Here is an 18,652-nt window from a genome sequence, read left to right on the forward strand (position 1 = left end):
GATGGAAAGAGAGAGAGAGAGAGAAAGAGAGAGGTAAAGAGAGGCAAAGAGGGGGGGGGACAGACCTAGATACAGAGAAGACTACGTGCAGACAATGCAATGATTTCATTAGCAGTCAGAAAAGCTTGCCATTCCTCCGTGAATCGAATACTGCTCAGAAGCAATGAAATGGGCGACACTTCAGTAATTCCAAAAGTGCACTTTCTCTCACTGTTTCCTCCCACACACAGTTCAAAGTTGGATCTCTACAAGGCCTCGGAAATGTCAATTCTTTTTGACGAGGAAGGAGAAATAGGGCCTTCAAAATAAATCCACAAGAACAAGTAATCATCACTCTTCAAAGTGAAAAAACCAAACACTTGCCTTGGAAGTGTGACAGATAAATGTTTAAAGCCTGTCTGAAAAGCTTTGGCAAATGTTAAATAATGCAAAATACAATTGATTTTACAACATTCATTTTCGCAGGTGTAAATAACTTATATCAACAATTCACAATAGATTGCTGCATAGTAATTCATACTATCCGTTATCATCAGTGCTGTTTGTAAATTATGTACCATTTTTAATGCCATAATAAGCCTCTCAGGCATGTATATTAATATATTTTTAATTTCAATGAAGTTTTATGCTATGCATGTTATCTATTTTCATGTTATTTCTTTTTGCCTTTATATTAAATGTGTCAATTTTGACATTTCTTCCTAAGTTAGTTTGAAAAAAAATAATAATCAGGGCCTAATGGCTAATCATCATTTTTTCAGCTAACCTGAATAAAACAAGAATGAATGAATGAATAAAAAAATAAATAAACAAATAAATGAATGAATAAATATATGAATAAACAAATAACTGAAAATGAAAACATAAATAAATATGAAGACAAATAAATTGTAAATAAATAAATAAATAGTCAAATATACATCAAATAAAGTGACCCACATATTTCTGCCCCCATCTTATTATTTGACGGGCTTCTTTGAAGCTCGGCTGGAATTCAAAATATCAACTTCCCTCATATCCTGCCGACAAACAACCTCGTGCTTGAATCGCCATGGCAACCGCTACTTGCATCCTACAAATCAGGAATTCCTCCCGAAACTTCAAAATCATCCAATACCCATCTTATCTGTCAAAGATCTGAAAACAGGGGGATGGATTCGAACGTACAAGAAACACCCAGCCTTAAATCACGGGGTATGGCATGAAGCAAACAAGAAAATAAGCCAATATAATCAATTTAATCAATCTTATTTGATAGAGAACTCCCAGGGGAAATTAAAAACACACAAGTGGACACCTGGACCTGAAGCCTGCGTAATGCAGTTTTCCTGGAATTTCGATAAAAAACACATCAATACAAAATGATGGTTTCCATGAAATCTTTCATCTCAAATCTTAAAATAAAATTTTTCTACGAGAGTGATATTACAAATTGGGAAGCTGTTAATCAACAGACCGACGCATAGAATTGAGATTAGAGGAGATAGGGGTTGGGTGAAGTAGTAAGAAGTGTGAAATAATGCCCCACCCAAAAAAAAAAAATAAAAATCTGAAAACTATTGTATGACATTAAATTGGTCCCCCCAACTCTGAAACGATCTACCTGAAAGTATAAAACAAGCAGACTCAACAGACAAATTCAAATCCATTTAAAAATGAATTTTTGTTAAAAAGTTTTTTCCCATAGCATATGCAGACCCTCAACTGTCTACTCTACGGTGAACTACGCATGTATTTCCTTTTTGCTGAAATTCCTTTTCTCTTTCTATTTTTCTGAGGTGCTTTATCGAGACATGTTGTGTGATAGGTGCTATACAAATATTGTTACTTATTATCATTGATTGGGTGCATTTATGCGCCTCTTCTTTACCCTAGAATCATGATCTGAATTTGAATTTGGACAATGACCTCAGTTGTTGTTGAGTTCACAGTGTCAATACTATTAAATTGGATCTACACTGAAATTCACTTTCGAACACCATTTTCGATAAACCGAAAAGAAGTAAACAAAATGAGGTATAATAGACTGGATTCTGGAAGCAAATCATGATTCTGGCTTGAGGTCGTATACATGTAGCCTTAAAGAAATTCACCAGGAATACACTGAGTGAAATGAGGGTAAGAAAGAAAAAGAAAAATGATAGTTAGATTGAGAAATAGGCAGAAATATAGAGAGGAGGGAGAGATGGAGGGATGAAAAAGAGAGATAAAGAGTCAGAGAGTGAGAGGGAAAAGGGTGGAAAGGGGGAGAAATTGGTCCAGCTAAAATAAAAATCTGAAGCTCTTACCTCTATAACCATGAAAATCTTGTTTTTCGTTTCTACAACCTCGTAGAGAGTACAGATGTGCTGATGAACCAACTCCTTCATTGCTTTGATTTCTGTCTTTACTCTGGGAAGGTCGTCCTGTAGACGGGGAAGAATGAAATAAATGAATAAAAGAAAGAAAGAAAGAATGGAAGAAAGAAAGAATGGAAGAAAGAAAGAATGAAAGAGAGAAAGAAAGAAAAAAAGAATGAAAGAAATGTTTAGATATTTCTTTTATGACGATCCAATTCATTTTCTGTAGGATTTATTCAATCTTTAGCAGAGTCAGATAAGGAATAGAAGCTTATGAAAATGAAAATTTATAATGCATTGTTCGAAAAAGACATGAAATGAAATACTCCGAAAATTTGCTTTGCCCTGTTGATCGTGGGCCGGGCAGCCACTGTGCAGCGCCAGATCAACGAGGCTCTATCCCTTTAATCGTTGAACGCCAAACAGGGTAGCAGCAACTCCCATCTTTTAACGTCTTTTGGTCTGACGCGGCCGGGGTTTGAACCCTCGACCTCCTGGTTGTGAGTCGGACGCTCTACCAACTGAGCCAACACACCGGTCCCTATATTTTCAATACTTGATTTGGATCCTATTCAATAATCACTTCAGAATGCATTGACAGAAAAAATGAAAATGTAGGAAATGTCATCGCATTCATCAAGAAGAAAAAGCTTCAATGGACAATCTTTGCTACTCAATGAGCAACTATCAATAAAAATGCCAGGGGAAAATCTCTTTAATATTTTTTCTGGATATGGACCTTTTCATTCATTGAACATTGAAAGAAATGTAACCTATACCCTTTTTACACAGGATTTTCTTAGCCCCGGACTATCGCTAACCCGTACTATCCTTAACCCCGTACTATTTTTTTTTCCTTTTCACATATGCCAAATTGTTATTTAGTTATTGCTAACCCCGGATAAGGAATGATTGCTTTTCACACACGAAAGTCGCTAACCCCTGACTAGTGGTTTTTGTCGATCATTCGTACACTTTTTACACACGTAATTTCCTTAACCCCGTACTATAGGTGGGGCTAAATTGCCATTTAGCCCCACCTATAGTACGGGGTTAAGCTTAGCCCACTTTCGTTTTACAATAGCGATCTTAACCCCGTACTATCGCTCTTAGCACCGCAATTGCTGGGATAACCCTGCTTTTTGGCAGGGCCAAATAATCCCGTACTAAAGGTGGGGTTAGCCTACTTTGCAAAAAATGCTGTGTAAAACGAAAGTGGGCTAAGCTTAACCCCGTACTATAGGTGGGGCTAAATGGCAATTTAGCCCCATCTATAGTACGGGGTCAAGGAATTTTTAGCCTGTGTAAAGAGGGTACTACTCTTGGTTGTTTTGAACACGACCCCTTCCCACACACAATCCACTAAAAACAGATCAAGAAAAATAAATACACAACAATGCATTTTAATAGCCAGTGTGTGGGAGGGTAGCAGGTTTACAATGTAATGTTGAACTTTTAGAGTGACCTGCATGCAGTGTTCTTATTGTAGAGGCTATTTCAAGATTAAAATTTAAAAGAAAAATATATTTTACAGGTAGGTAGGTGTGGTAAACTTAATTTACAAATATACCACTGAAAGTAAAAACAAAAGCAACTAAAAGTATCACTATTCGATATTGAAAATCAACAGCTGGGAAACTCAACTGCAACATATTTTAAACAAATAAATCGATATAATCAATTATTTAAATTAAACATGTTTTTAGACATAACTAAATTTAGTTACAGTTTTCAACTGCAATCTACATAGGCCTATGCATTTTTTTAAATGATACAAAGTTATGAATTCGGTTACTTGAAGGTCAATGTTGAGAGTTCACCGATACTTCTTTCAAATTTGTGTGTACACAAACAATGTTACAACTTCCGGTATCCTATTTGAGCAACAAATCTCAGGAAGGATAAAAACAAACAAGAACAATTTCAAAGATACCATAAACCTGATTCAGGTTAGTCTTTACATAATGATTATCATGCTAAAGGTTGGATGCTATCTCACAAGATGACAAATAATTATGGCAGAGTGAAAATACTTCATATCCGAATAAATATCTACAATACGTGAACATTATGAATCATTTCAAAGTTTGATCACCTAGATCACTGATTTGAAAAAAAAAATGTGTTCGATTCACAAATAACATTTTGGTCATTTCCATGATATAATGATTACCTTGGAAGCACCAAGTGCTTTTTATAGACACTTAATACCTGATGTTTTAATACGAGAGTAGAATTTAGAGTTAGGGGGAATAAAGTATTTTTCAAAAGTGACAATGAAAGCAAAGGGAACTTACCAAACTTAATCTCAACTAAATTTGTTGGTATTTTTCAACAAAAAAAAAACCCACTAGAACTTGAACAGAGATTTTCCTCTAGATGCTGGGATGCAGTGTGTGACAGAAAGCAATCGTGACTTGATGGTATTTTCAAAAGTATGAGAACTTTAACAGGAAATTCCCCAAGTAAAGGTTGCTGGGATATGTGAAAGTAAATTACATTTTTTTAAATATATACATCAGAGTACATGTATGCAGATCATTTGCTAGAGGAATGCAATAGTCTTGTACCTGTTTCAGGACAGTGTACATGTGCCAAATGGATTATCAGGTAAATTGAGGCACGAACAGATATCTCATAATTCTTAGCCTTAGGTATTGGATGAATAGGCAGAATTGAAAAACCACTTATTATTCATAAGGATGAAATATTATGAACAATTACTTCATAATTTACAAGCATTTGATGATTGGCAGATGTGCATAGCCTTTGCTATTCATAAGAATAAATCATTAGGTATTTTGAATAAGTATCTCATAATTTACAGGTATTTGATGAAAGGGCAACCGTGAATACCATTTATTATTCAAAAGAATCAGGTACTTTGAACAAGTATTTAATGATATAAAGCAGCACTTGATTTTGAAATTAAAAAGGACAAGTTGGGTAGATTGGGTACTGTAAAAACCCTCTGTCAATCACAGGATTCAGTATGTTGGAAAGAACATGGACCTCGTTCTCATTACCATCCTAAAACTAGTTTAATGTGTAATGAGAACAGTCGAAGGGTCTTGGAAGCAATCTTCCCAACCGGTTCAGAAAACAACCTGGCGATGTACATGTAGTTTTTAAGATTGCTTTGCATTGTTAAACAACTTAAACTGGTTTTAACGTGAGGACACAACCGTTCTTCTAGAAGTGATCTTGGCACATGTTGTGTGTAGAATGCCTACGCTGGGGTTTCACTGAGAGTTTACCCATAGCAACAAGATCTCTTTCCGTGAGGTGGCTTTGAAAACCACTTTCAGGTGATCAAACGGGAACGCTAGTAAAACGATCTTCCAAACTGGTTCCCAGAGAGCTGGTTTAAAGGACTGTAATGAGAACGGCATCATGGACTATATGGCAACATGACTTTGTTTAGATCAACTCCTTCAACATTTTAAAAATAGATCGCTCTGCACTCTGTGGGCCAAGTGCTCGCTTGTCTCAGACTTCCTCACTCAAGAAGCGTATAATTAAAAACATCTCTGTCTCTTCCTACCCTCCATCACTCTCTCCTAGTTCTATCCTTGATCTCTTCCTCCTATTGCTTCTATTGTTCCGCATTCCCACTCTCTTTCTCTCCATTTCTTTTCTTGGTCTGTTCGACATCTTGAGGTTCAGATAATTCCAAAAAGGCATCTCTTAATCTAGAGTGTCGCAAAAGACGACACTGATAAGCTCCCGGTAGGTGTTTCGCAAAGATGATTGTAAGTTATGCGTGACTTTACGAATGACTGGTGATCATTTGTTAGGTGCTAAATCAAAATTAATGAAAATTTGATGTTTATCAGTTAGCACAAGTAAGGATCACCAGTCACCAGTAAAGTCCATTCTAACTTAGGAACAGATTTATAAAACACCCAAAAGAGAGCGTAAGTTTACAAGTACCGGGCATGGTGGCTAAGTGGTAGAGCACCCGCCTCATGAACCACAGGTTGTGGGTTCAATCCCTGGCCGAATCATACCAAAGATTTTTTAAAAAACGGGACCATCCACATTCTTGCTTGGCGCTCAGCATTTAGATTGTGAAGGGCAATAATATATTTTTTTATGCAGGGCCCGCTGGTAGAGCAGTTTCCTAAACTGAGGTGGCTACCCTATACCTGCAAAATCGATCCCTTCAAACTGACCACAGCTACTGTTTACTTCCACTTAAATACCATAAGTCGGTTTGCAGTAGGTTTCTGTGATGTTACTGTAGCATGAAGGGTCTATTTTCATTTGGTTCAATGCCAATTTGTCCAATTGCCAACTCATCTACAAATACTTGGTCTACTATCAGTTGGTCCAATAGCCATTTATTCCATATACAATTTGGTCTAGTTAGACTTAGTGTCTATTGGGCAAAATTCATGAAAATAAAATGAATATTAGACCAACTGGTTATGGGACAAAATAGTCATAGATAAACTGGTGATTAGACAAAGTGATGGCTGGACCAAGTGGTTATTGGACCTAATGGTTGTTAGACGAAATGTTGATGGACGGAATGGCATTAGACTAAATGAAGGTAGACCATGTGGTGAGTGGATGAGTTGGCAGTGGACGAAATGGCAATTTACCGCATTAAGGTGGATGCTATGGATCGATAGATAGTAAATTGCCAAATTGTCTATTGCCAAGTCGTCCACTCATCGCGTAGTCTAACTTCATTTACCTTTATAGTCTAATAAACAATAACCATTTGGTCCAATAATCACTTCGTCTAATCACCAGTTCGTCTATGACCATTTAGTCTCATAACCAGTTGGTCTAATACCCATTTTCTTCCAATTAACACTTAGTCCAAATAGACCAAATGGTATATGGACTGAGTGGCTATTGGACCAACTGGTTATTAGACTAAATGGCAATTAGACCCTTGTATAGTGGACGAATTCGCATTAGACCAATTGAATATAAAACTGACAAACGGAAGCACAGACTTGGTGCAGTACGTGTGAATGGGGTCTGTGTCTCATCTTTTCTCTTCTCCATCTTCTTGGTATGCTCCTTTAAGAGTGTTTCATCCATCATTCAAAGGAAGATGTTGTCACAGGGAGACCACCCAATCAAAGTCTTGTCAATCGACTAGCCCGGCAGTGTTCACACTGCTTTAATTCACAACTAAAAGTGTTGTAAATGGACCATTCCTGCGGTATTCACATTGTTCGCAAGGAAAGGATTGTCATTTGACTAGCCCGGCAGTGTTCAAACTGACTTAAATCATAGTAATCTTGTAAATGGATTGTCTCTCCAGTTTTCACAGTGAAAGCCGATTTTTTTAGCCATGCTTCACAAACACTCTAAAAGAATATATCAACGTTCATTAGAACGTGTTTGTAACTTACCCCTAAGGCATGTTTGTCCATGATCTTGATGGCTACCTTCTGACCACTCAGTAGATGAGTGGCTAGCTTCACTTTCGCAAAACCACCTGAGGGAGTGAAGAAAATAATAAAGCATGATGAAAAATTATTGCCATTTTTTATAAATAATGAAAAACAAAAAATCATTATTTATGAATAATGAAAAACAAATAATCATTATTTGTAAATAATGGAATGTCTATTGTCAAAGTATGTCATTTCATATAATACTAAGTATTTACAAATAAGATGTAACTTAGATATAAATAATTGTTATTATTCAATAAATGATTATATAACAAATAATTGTTCTATATAATATTGGTACAAATGGCGCCTCATAGATACCATAATATTCTGAATGAAAGATTTTGAAGCTACCATTATCTGTGACAAATTTCTTTGTCATTTGAAACTTAACGTCCTTGAGTTTTGTTCAACACACAAAGAAAATGACATTAGTGAACCCGTTTACAACAAAAGTGAAAGTACACTGTACACACACAGAGAAAGCTTGTAATTGTATTTGAATAATGCGCACAGAAAGCAAAACTATAAAGGGTTATAAAGAGATAATGATTAATTTCAGGTACTCTCTTGTCTAACAGTGAATCAGAGACTTAACGAGAGTTTCTACAAGAACATGTAAACAGCTCATTAAGAAAAGAATATAGAGGTAGGGGAAATATCGGGAAAGGAGGAAAAATCACCACAGCAATAACCGTTTTAAAATAAATCAAATTGAGTATTAAACATCATTATATCAGCTGTTGCTATAGAGAGGATGAGAATCAAGTTCAATTTTCCAAGCTTTATCTCCCTTTTCTCTGGTACTCTTTGTAAGTTTATAAACAGAAATAAAACTTCAGCACGTTGGAAATGAGAAAGAGGGGCGGGATAGAGAATAAAGAGGGGGGGGGGGGGTGTAGAGAGAGAAATGGAACAGCCTCAAACCATGCAGTACAAGAAAAATGATTGAGCAAAACCAGGCTACAAAGAGGCCTAATCACCGATAATGAGGATGATATGAGAATTATTACACGGTTGGAGCGAGTTTAATATTCGTCGCATCATGAATTTGGCTTCATTAATAATTCTTGGGGATTGTGAATTTCATGAGGGAGACATGGACGGCACATCTCTCTGTAGGTATGCCATGCATCATACAGGCCTCAGAAGGGTGATGGGATGTAGTCAAATAAACAACCCACATTTAGGTGGTTTCAAACCGCCTCAATCGCAATAAATCCTTGTTAGATTTCGAAAACATTTTCAGGCTCAAAAATACTCGACGGTTATTTTTCTTGCTTTCACACCACCCTGAAACATACACTTCGCAGAAAGTTCTCAAAGGAGCATGCGCAGTACGGTCTGATAAGCAGGCAAGGCGTGAGATTCAAATTTGCTAGCTAAGCAGCCACCCACGGCACCCAGACCCACTACACGCTGGGCTAAGAAAGTTCCCGTAATTTGCTTTCACACTGCTAAAATGCCTGTGACCTTGGAATTATCCCCACAAAAGTTCTCATAATTTGGACAAGTACCTACAATTTAGCGGGTATTTTCTTTCAGGGATATTACAAATAATTTGCTTTCACACTGCCAAAATTACCTGGTATTTTCTGATCAGGTAAATTTCCCGATCAGAATACACCTGGAACTGATGAACTTCGAGGCGGTCTGAAATCACCTATTGATCGCACACCAGAGGAAAAAAAAACCTGACCCATATTCACAGAAATCACATCATCCATCAAATGTATTTATCAGTTTCTGGTTGATAAACAATCCTCTGTGCACTGCATTGTGGCATTCCGGTGCCTTGTGCATTCAAGAAAGCAATTTATGTTGGATTGTTTCTAATATAAGGTCTGCATTTTTAGCCTACACGGGGTTTAATGGAATTCTGTATTCTATGCCATACCTATATTGACACTTAAATAACATATGCTAGGCTTGTCTCCAAACACACTTGTTTGGTAAAGTGAAAATGGTCTGCACCAGCAGAATGCTACCAGTACCACCAGACCATGACATTTCTGGGGGTTTCAAAATGTGTTTTTGGCAGTTTGGCAAACTATTGGTGATTTTTTACAATATGTTTTCATAAATTTTGCCAATGGGTACACTGAGAGATAAAGGGTAATAAACAATTTTCTTTTAGCTTTATCATTTGATCAAGTCCATTTCAATACTCCAATCTTGATTTAATAGACATAAATATTTCTCGGAGGGTGGATAAAAATCTTAGGTGCCCTCAGAAACACAAAGCAAAAAGGACCTTGGCTAAAGCACTCAAGTAACTTTTCTTCTCATGATAACTTTGAGCGTAGTCACTCGCAAGATCAGTAAAGAGCTGATATTGGTGGCCAAGACTTTCCTATTGGAAGGACATCCCCCATAATCTTTTCTCTTTTAAAATAAATTTCTGCAAGAGTTCTTGTAATTTTGTACCTGTTAATTTGTTGGTGTTTACTTTTTGGGGAATATTACAAGTACTTTCTTTTTACTCTGGCATAACACCCTGCTATGCAGTTTTCAAGATTGCTTTGTCTCAATAAACTAGTTTAAGCATAGGTGAGGACACAACCGTTCTTTGGGAAGCGATCTTTGCACATGTTGTATGCAGAATGCCTACACTGCTGTTTCAAATTTCCATGAAACTGAAAGCCTACCTATAGCAACAAGATTGCTTTCCATGAAATATTTCTAACAAGTGGAATGCTTCTGGCCGTCTCACCTGCATCATGCGGTTCAATATAGCAGCAGTGCTGACTTTGAATACTACTCTAACTCGCACAAGATGTTCAGTGATACATGGTTACTCTTATGTCCACTTTTTATGAACTAGACCAATAAACTTACAGAGATATGATGGTTATTCACCAAAAAAACCCAACATGGCCAAAGTTCATTGACCTTACATGACCTTTGACCTTGATCATGTGACCTGAAACTCAAACAGGATATTCAGTGATACTTGATTACTCTTATGTACAAGTTTCATGAATCAGATCCATAAACTTTCAAAGTTATGATGGTAATTCAACAGATACACCCAATTCGGCCAAAGTTCATGGACCTTTGACCTTGGTCATGTGACCTGAAACGTGCACAGGATGTTCAGTGATACTCGATTACTCTAATGTCCAAGTTTAATGAACTAGACCAATAAACTTTCAAAGTTATGATGGTAATTCAACAGATACCCCCGATTCGGCCAAAGTTCATTGACCCTAAATGACCTTTGACCTTAATCATGAGACCTGAAACTTGCACAAAATTTTCAGTGATGATTGATTACTATTATGTCCAAGTTTCATGAATCAGATCCATAAACTTTCAAAGTTATGATGGGAATTCAACAGATATCCCCAATTCGGCCAAAGTTCATTGACCCTAAATGACCTTTGACCTTGGTCATGTGACGTGAAACTCATGCAGGATGTTCAGTGATACTTGATTAACCTTATGTCCAAGTTTCATGAACTAGGTCCATATATTTTCTAAGTTATGATGACATTTCAAAAACTTAACCACAGGTTAAGATTTCGATGTTGATTCCTCCAACATGGTCTAAGTTCATTGACCCTAAATGACCTTTGACCTTGGTCATGTGACATGAAACTCTAATAGGATGTTCAGTAATACTTGATTAACCTTATGGCCAAGTTTCATGAACTAGGTCCATATACTTTCTAAGTTATGATGTCATTTCAAAATCTTAACCTCAGGTTAAGATTTGATGTTGACGCTGCCGCCGCCGCCGCCGTCGGAAAAGCGGCGCCTATAGTCTCACTTTGCTTCGCAGGTGAGACAAAAACGGCTTTCGGGCGATCAGATGGGAAAGCTAGTGAAGCATTTCTTCCCAACCGATTTCCTGAACCGGTTTCCACTGGACTAGTTTTAGGATTGCAATGTGAACGGGGTCCAAGGGAACATACACCCTGTTGACTTACCTGACCCAATGGTCTCCTTCAGATGGTATCTGTGTTTGATTTCATTCCAGTCGCTATCCATGGCGGTCTGCCGCACGCCGTTCAGCGCTATTTCAGGCGGTTTCAATCTGTGATCACAAGATAAACAACAGAACTATTATTAGCGATGCAATGGCTAAAAATACATTCGATTGAGAAGGTGGGCTCGGTTATCGGCATGAATATCAATCATCGCGTGACATAAAAAAATTCAGTTGATATGAAAACATACGGGAGATATGCCTTTATGGTTCCAAGATGTTATACCCAGATTCACTGATCGCACAGATGCAAAAAGGTAAAACTCAAAACTAAAAAATTAATTTGTGTTTTCCCTGATGTGAGATAAAAATAGAATATCAAGGCAATGGAAAAATTATTCACTAATAGATGTAAAACATGATAAAAAATATATGTAGAAAGATAAATGAAGATTGGATGAGAGGTGATAAAGAGAGAAAGAGAGCGAGATGTAATGAGAATTTACAATTTTTAAAATTGTATATTTTCATTGACCTGCATTTTGTACATGATTTTCAATTAATTTCCTAAAAAATATAGCCAATTTGATGATTTACCGCTCAAAATCTATTAAAATATAAATAAATTATGATTGCTCTTTAGCTTACTCAACAAATTTACAAAAATAGTGCTCTGTATGTAAACTCAGCCCCTTCAAACCGGTTGCATCATTACTTTCTATTTTTTCTATTTTATCATGGAGCTACTAATAGCTCCATGATTTTATGATGGTAGCTCTTTCAGCAATATGCCAGTTTCTCAAGAGGCCCTGAAACATATATATATATGGTTTTTTTTTTATTACATATGCATAAAAATCCCACTCTATTATAAGGTTACAAGCACTTTTCAATACCAGCACAACATGCACATTTTAAACTGCATTTTATATGTTGCTCACCAATCTATAAAATAGTGCTTTCTAAATCTTTAAATCATTAATACCATTTTTGCCACATAATGCAGCTATGTACTCCATGAATGCTCATTACATACTTTAGATATCCCACCCAATGTTGACGTCTCGATCTGTACCTCACTTGAAAAAGCATGACGTGCGACTTTCATAAACAGGAACATTGGTAAATGAATGGATGAATATCATTCATTCATAAAAGTTCTATTAAGCTGCACACACCCTTGACTCTGAGCCATACAATACAAAATCAATCAACCAACTCACCTCGCCTCATTCAACCCTTGTAACAATTGGTAAAAAAAAAACCGGCTACGGTTTATCGGTCTGGGAGTTTTGATTGAAATGACGACGTCATACCATGTGGGTGGGACTAACGTTGGGTGGGACTATGTGAGAAAATATTTATCATATTCTTGATTTCATGGTCTTTGAAGGTATTTTGTAACCTTTCACTATGTTTGACCTTGGAAGCATCAAAGTACGATGAACACATGGCAAGTGGAAATAGCTTATTACCATGACAACCACATGTAATCGTGAAAACAAATACTAAGACAGGAAGTGGAGCTTGTTACTTACACATGTATCAATCAGTCACTTTAAATCATTAAAATAAATTATGATTATTAAATTCAAAAGTTAATTTAGTCAAATTGGGGAAAAAAATTGTTACATAAGATAATGTGAGGGAATTTCTTTTGGCTCTCAATTTATAAATTCTCACTCAAAGATCCTATGTACATGTTAGATCCTCAATCTAGGCTACTGATGGTAATATTAGAGCGTAATGACGGTAGTAATAAGACACTGTACAATTAGTGCCTTTGCTAATATATTTTAACTCATAAAATACCATCATTTCCACACAATGTAGGTTTTTTGGCTTAAACCTACTCAAGTGAAAAAAATCTAATTTCATAAAAAAAATTCTGGTCTACATAAAGTTTGAGAAGAGGACACCACTGTAATTAGATCCTGTTGAACATAATTACACCAAACAGTGTTAAAATAACAACAGAACGCACATATTATCATATTTTGTGTTTATCTATATTACACAAGAAATCTAACACAGGTTAGGTTCTCTTTGAACACTGTTGGTGTATATTCTAACAACACAATCTCTGCAGTGAAAAATAGTGTAGTGTCATGGCAGTTTGTTTCAATGAAACACTGTGGTTTTATGCTGAAATCATAGTCATACCAAAAAAAATCCTTTTTACATTTTCAAATATCCATATCATTACAGAATCTGAATGATATAATAATTATCTCTTATTCTGAATATCTTAATCCAGCAATCTCCTATTTACAAATCTCACTCACAACTCACAAGGATTAAGAATTTTCTCACTTTCTATTTCCCTATTAATCCAATTAATCCTCTACAACAACACGCTCTGGAAAAAAATCTTGACGTCACTGATCTGACTTAAACCATAAACATCACACAGTTTCTCAGAAAACCAACTTAAAATTGACATTGTGATTAAAAACCCTTTTATGATGTTTTTAGTCAGAAACCATTTTAGGGAGTTACATTATTTGATCTTCCTGTCATCATCTTAAAGAATTAAAGACTTAAAGGCCTGGTCACACCGCTCGAGCATTGTTGGAGCGGTCATGGAGCAGTAGGGAGAGAGGGTCGAATTTCGCTCACAAAATTGGGGGAAAAAAAAAAAAAAATCGAAATCGAAAATGGTGAACGGTAGCGAGCAGTGATGATTTTTTTCTCTCCACGACCTCGACCGTTCCAACAACGCTCGGGCAGTGTGACCGGGACATTAGGGGTTAAAGGACAGAGTGCGCAATCTCTCACCGGGATCAGCACTGAATGTTCATGATGCTATTTTTTTTATTTTTAAAAAAATTTCTAATTCTCTTTTTGTTTGTATATTTCTTGTGTTCTACAATGTAAAGCGCTTTGATATGATTTCATGAAAAACGCTATATAAGACTAAGTTATTATTATTACGAAACTTACAGGCTAATATTTTAAAGTATTTTCACCCTAAATTCAATTTCTAAAAAAATGATTAATAATTAGTTAATATATCATAAATGTGACAGTAGTATGGGAGTGTTGGATGCAGAAAGCTGCCAAGACAGGAAAAAATATTCATTACACATTAAAAAAAGAACTGGACACAAACATTCATTCATTGCGTCGTTTCATTTGTTCAAAACCTGAATGCCATCGGGAAAATTTACTTCGTGCTCATAATCATAGTCAATATTCTCTTGCTAAAGCTATGCACGGATGATTAGGTTTGAAAACAAGACATACACATTCTGATACATTTGGGAGAACAACTATTAAATTTCCATCAACATCATCATCATCATCATTTTCATCATCATCATCATCATCATAATTATCATCATCATTTTCACCATCACCATCATCATCATCATGATCATTATCATCATCATAGTCACCATCACCATCATCATCATCATCATCATCAGTTTCACCATCATCATCATCATCAGTTTCACCATCATCATCATCATCAGTTTCACCATCATCATCATCATCAGTTTCACCATCATCATCATCATCAGCTTCACCATCATCATCATCATCATCAGTTTCACCATCATCATCATCATCAGTTTCACCATCATCACCATCCTCATCATCATTTTCACCAACATCATCTTCATGATTATAACAAGTGTATATTTTATTTCTTTCTTCTTCCTTAGTTGAAATGTTATAATTCATAATAATTCATACATGAAGCCATCAATTTGCTCATTCAATATCATTATATATTTAATATGTTTTGGTTTGTCATATTTTCAAGTATTTTTTTTGGTTAAGTTTGCAATGACAATTCATCTTCTGCAAGTGATTTTATTTCATGTTCAATGATATATATTTCTGATTAAATCTTAAAATGTCTTTTTTTATTATTTATGTAACCACATCATATTGTTATGTAGAATAAAAATAAATAAATCATATCAGAAGTATAAATTAACAATCAAAACTTGATGAGATACTCACAATATTTGCCCACGCATGATTGTGTTTTGAATTGCACTTGGCTGATCCAACTTAACTTCTCGAATATCAACACAAAGTGACGAAAAATAAACTAAACAAGCATTATTCTGCAGATAAACTCTTATTGCAACAATATGAACACTATATTGCTTCCCGCAACATCAAATATTGCTTCTGAAAAGTGGATATGAAATATTGCTTGACTCTTTGGTTTGCCTGATGATGATGGAAAGTATTCAGCGAAAGCAGAAAAGTTTCATTTATCATGGAACATTTGTAACGTCTAAAAGCTTCCAAGTGATTCTCTGTTAACTTTGAAAAAATAAAGACACAAAGTGCAGGATAAGCAGCTTATCTTTCAAAATATTCAGATATAATCCCGCAACAAAAATTTTTCCACTCGCAGGTAAGAGCCAAAATGCTTATTCAGTCATCAAAGTTCAAGCTCGCTTTGTGGCCAATTTGAGAAGAATGAAATTCCAGATGACATTCCTAAGCTTTTAATCGAGAGAAGAGCGCCGGGGAAGCCTCGCTTAGTTGAAGAACCTCACTTATCGACTAATGAGAGAGAAGAGTGTAATCAGAAATGCAGAGGAGTCATGCCTCGGTGACGAAAGTATTGAGTTTTGGCTGGAGCTGCAAGTCTCTGGTGCGTTCCATGTACACGTGACATCTGACTACGATGAGCAGTGCTGCTAGCTTATAAACAATGCTCACTGGATTGGATAGTCTAATTACCAGACCCCCTACAAAACCAAAACATTCTGCATAATGCCTTCATGCTCATAAACGATGACGACCGGAATGAATAGTCTAATCAGTATTCACCAGACCCATTCAAATCCAAAGATTTCTGCAGTATTCATGCTTATAAATGATGTTGTTTTAGTTTATATATGCATACCATTCAGCTGTGAATGCTCACTGGATTGGATGGTCTAATCACCAGACCCTGACAAAGCATAGCATTCTGCAATATGCACTCATGCTTTATAAACAATGCTCAAGTGATAGTCTCACCATCAGGCCCCTATAAAATCAAATGTTCTGCATCATGCCTAATTGCAGATAAAACTGTTTCATTATCACTCATAGACGGCAATGATGACAATTTGTCAACATTTTGGGTAATTTCCAAACTTGTGGCTAAGTTTTCAAAAAAAATGAAAAATCACTGCCTTTGCAACAGAAATATACACAGGTGTACTTTAGTTCAATGTCCTAATGCTTAGGGGATTACCCATGGATGTTATCCTAACCACTTACTTTCATATTCATTCATGACATTGCACTTCCTGTGTTCAAATCTGAACATTGGAAATATGGCTCTAAAAATGGTCCTGTGGCATATCTATTTATATTAGAGGTAGTTGCAATTATTCTGTGAGAAAGTCTTTAAATCAAGGTTGATCTGGTGCATCAATGTAAACTTATCTTTGTAAAGTCATGAATTCTTATCTCAAAATCATAATTCTGATGATCACTATCACAAGAAAAGCATATGTGGGACAGTGTAATGAGTGTATTACATGTAATATTGATTAAAAAAATATGGCTATTCCATGCTTATTCTGCTCGTTTTCAGCAATTACAATTTTTTTCCAGAGCCAATTGGACTTAATTTTTATTTATACGTACAAACACTTGTGTGGTCATTTTGTTGGATTCTGTCCGAACTCATTTTCAGGTCAATACCACAACTGGTATTTATCTTTAAAGGTAAAAACAGAAAATGCTTATTAATGCACCAGCATAAGTTCATTACATGCACATAACCGACTCATTATTCCTGGACCTGTATCTCGGATGCAGCATTTTAATCATGTAGTCTTCTAATGTGCCTAAATGCCTTCTCCAAATTTATGATATATTTTTGTCTCTATTTCAAATATAACAAAATATTTGAAAAGAAAGAAAAGTATACAGTATTATGAATCCAAGCATTCCCATTTTTGATGAATATTAAATATTGATCATGATTCTTTTAACAGATACGAGTACTTGTATTTACAACATATATATGAATGAAAGGGTATGTGTAACAAGACTATCATAATACACATGGACCTACATGTGTACATGTATGGCAGGAGATTCACTCTGTATGAGAGCTGCTCCAGAGTTCAGTTCCGTATTTGAATGACTTGGGAGTGAGTATACACACCGATCTAAAAAATTACATAGAGTTCATATTAATGGGCAAATTGCCAAGCAATATTTTTCCTCTCAAAGAACTAAACTTTGAGTCTGACATGACCTCATTTCCACATCTGATTTGGTGTAATGACCCAGTTTAGCACAGTCTAAAACACATCATCATTTCGACGTCAATTATAATTCAAGGTTGATGATATTATTGGATTTCCCTGTTCTGTTGATAGCAGGCTGAGTAAAGAGTCTAAAGTGGTAGACTATTCATTGTTTCCAAGCTTCAGACTAGTCTGCAGGCACAGACCCAGATTGAGACTTTTGTCAATGAGTTGGTCTTTAAACAAGACAAGCACAAAAATATAAATAAATAAACAAATGAATACGTTGCTGTTGCTCCATGAGAGGGTCCTTCTTTATCACAAGTCACTGGCACGAACCTTTCCCCACAATGAAGGGTCTGCACAGCAGACTAGATTCAGACCCCCAATGTGTACTTCTATTACGTGCACACGCGACAGCGACAGGCAGGCGCCCAGTCAACAGTCATAGGTAGCCGACCGCTAGCCAGACGTTTACAACTACGTACATATCCAAGACCTCACATGCTTTTACAATTTTAATTTCTCAAATTCCTTCCTTGTATTGGGTTGCAAACCACACTAGAGCTGAGGATACGTGCAAAACCAAAACCTGATTGCAGAGAAACATGGATGATTTTCTGTCATTCTATTCCAATTCAATTGTGAATTCATAGTGAAATTTGCTCTTACATGCCAATGCAGAAACATAAATTATACACATGAAAGAAATAGAATATCGGATAGAGATATACATGCATT

The 18,652-nt window shown here is 36.0% G+C and overlaps 1 protein-coding gene across 2 annotated transcripts in view; it reads right to left on the bottom strand.

Moving 5' to 3' along the window:
- The window catches only part of LOC121405607 (maternal embryonic leucine zipper kinase-like), a 74,831-nt gene that overhangs the window by 39,298 nt on the left and 16,881 nt on the right, over positions 1-18,652 (bottom strand). Inside the window, exons 1-4 of one of the 2 annotated variants that reach the window (XM_041596540.1) lie at positions 15,663-16,349; positions 11,692-11,798; positions 7,715-7,800; positions 2,289-2,405 (exon numbers count right to left, since the gene is read on the bottom strand). In XM_041596540.1, the coding sequence (XP_041452474.1) occupies positions 2,289-2,405; positions 7,715-7,800; positions 11,692-11,798; positions 15,663-15,679 (327 nt within the window). In that variant the 5' untranslated portion in view covers positions 15,680-16,349. Of the gene's footprint in view, positions 1-2,288; positions 2,406-7,714; positions 7,801-11,691; positions 11,799-15,662; positions 16,350-18,652 lie in introns of those variants that run through there. The other variant, XM_041596539.1, reaches the window with a different exon arrangement.

The sequence above is a fragment of the Lytechinus variegatus genome, chromosome 18, assembly GCF_018143015.1.
Source record: "Lytechinus variegatus isolate NC3 chromosome 18, Lvar_3.0, whole genome shotgun sequence".
Lineage (NCBI taxonomy): Eukaryota > Metazoa > Echinodermata > Echinoidea > Temnopleuroida > Toxopneustidae > Lytechinus > Lytechinus variegatus.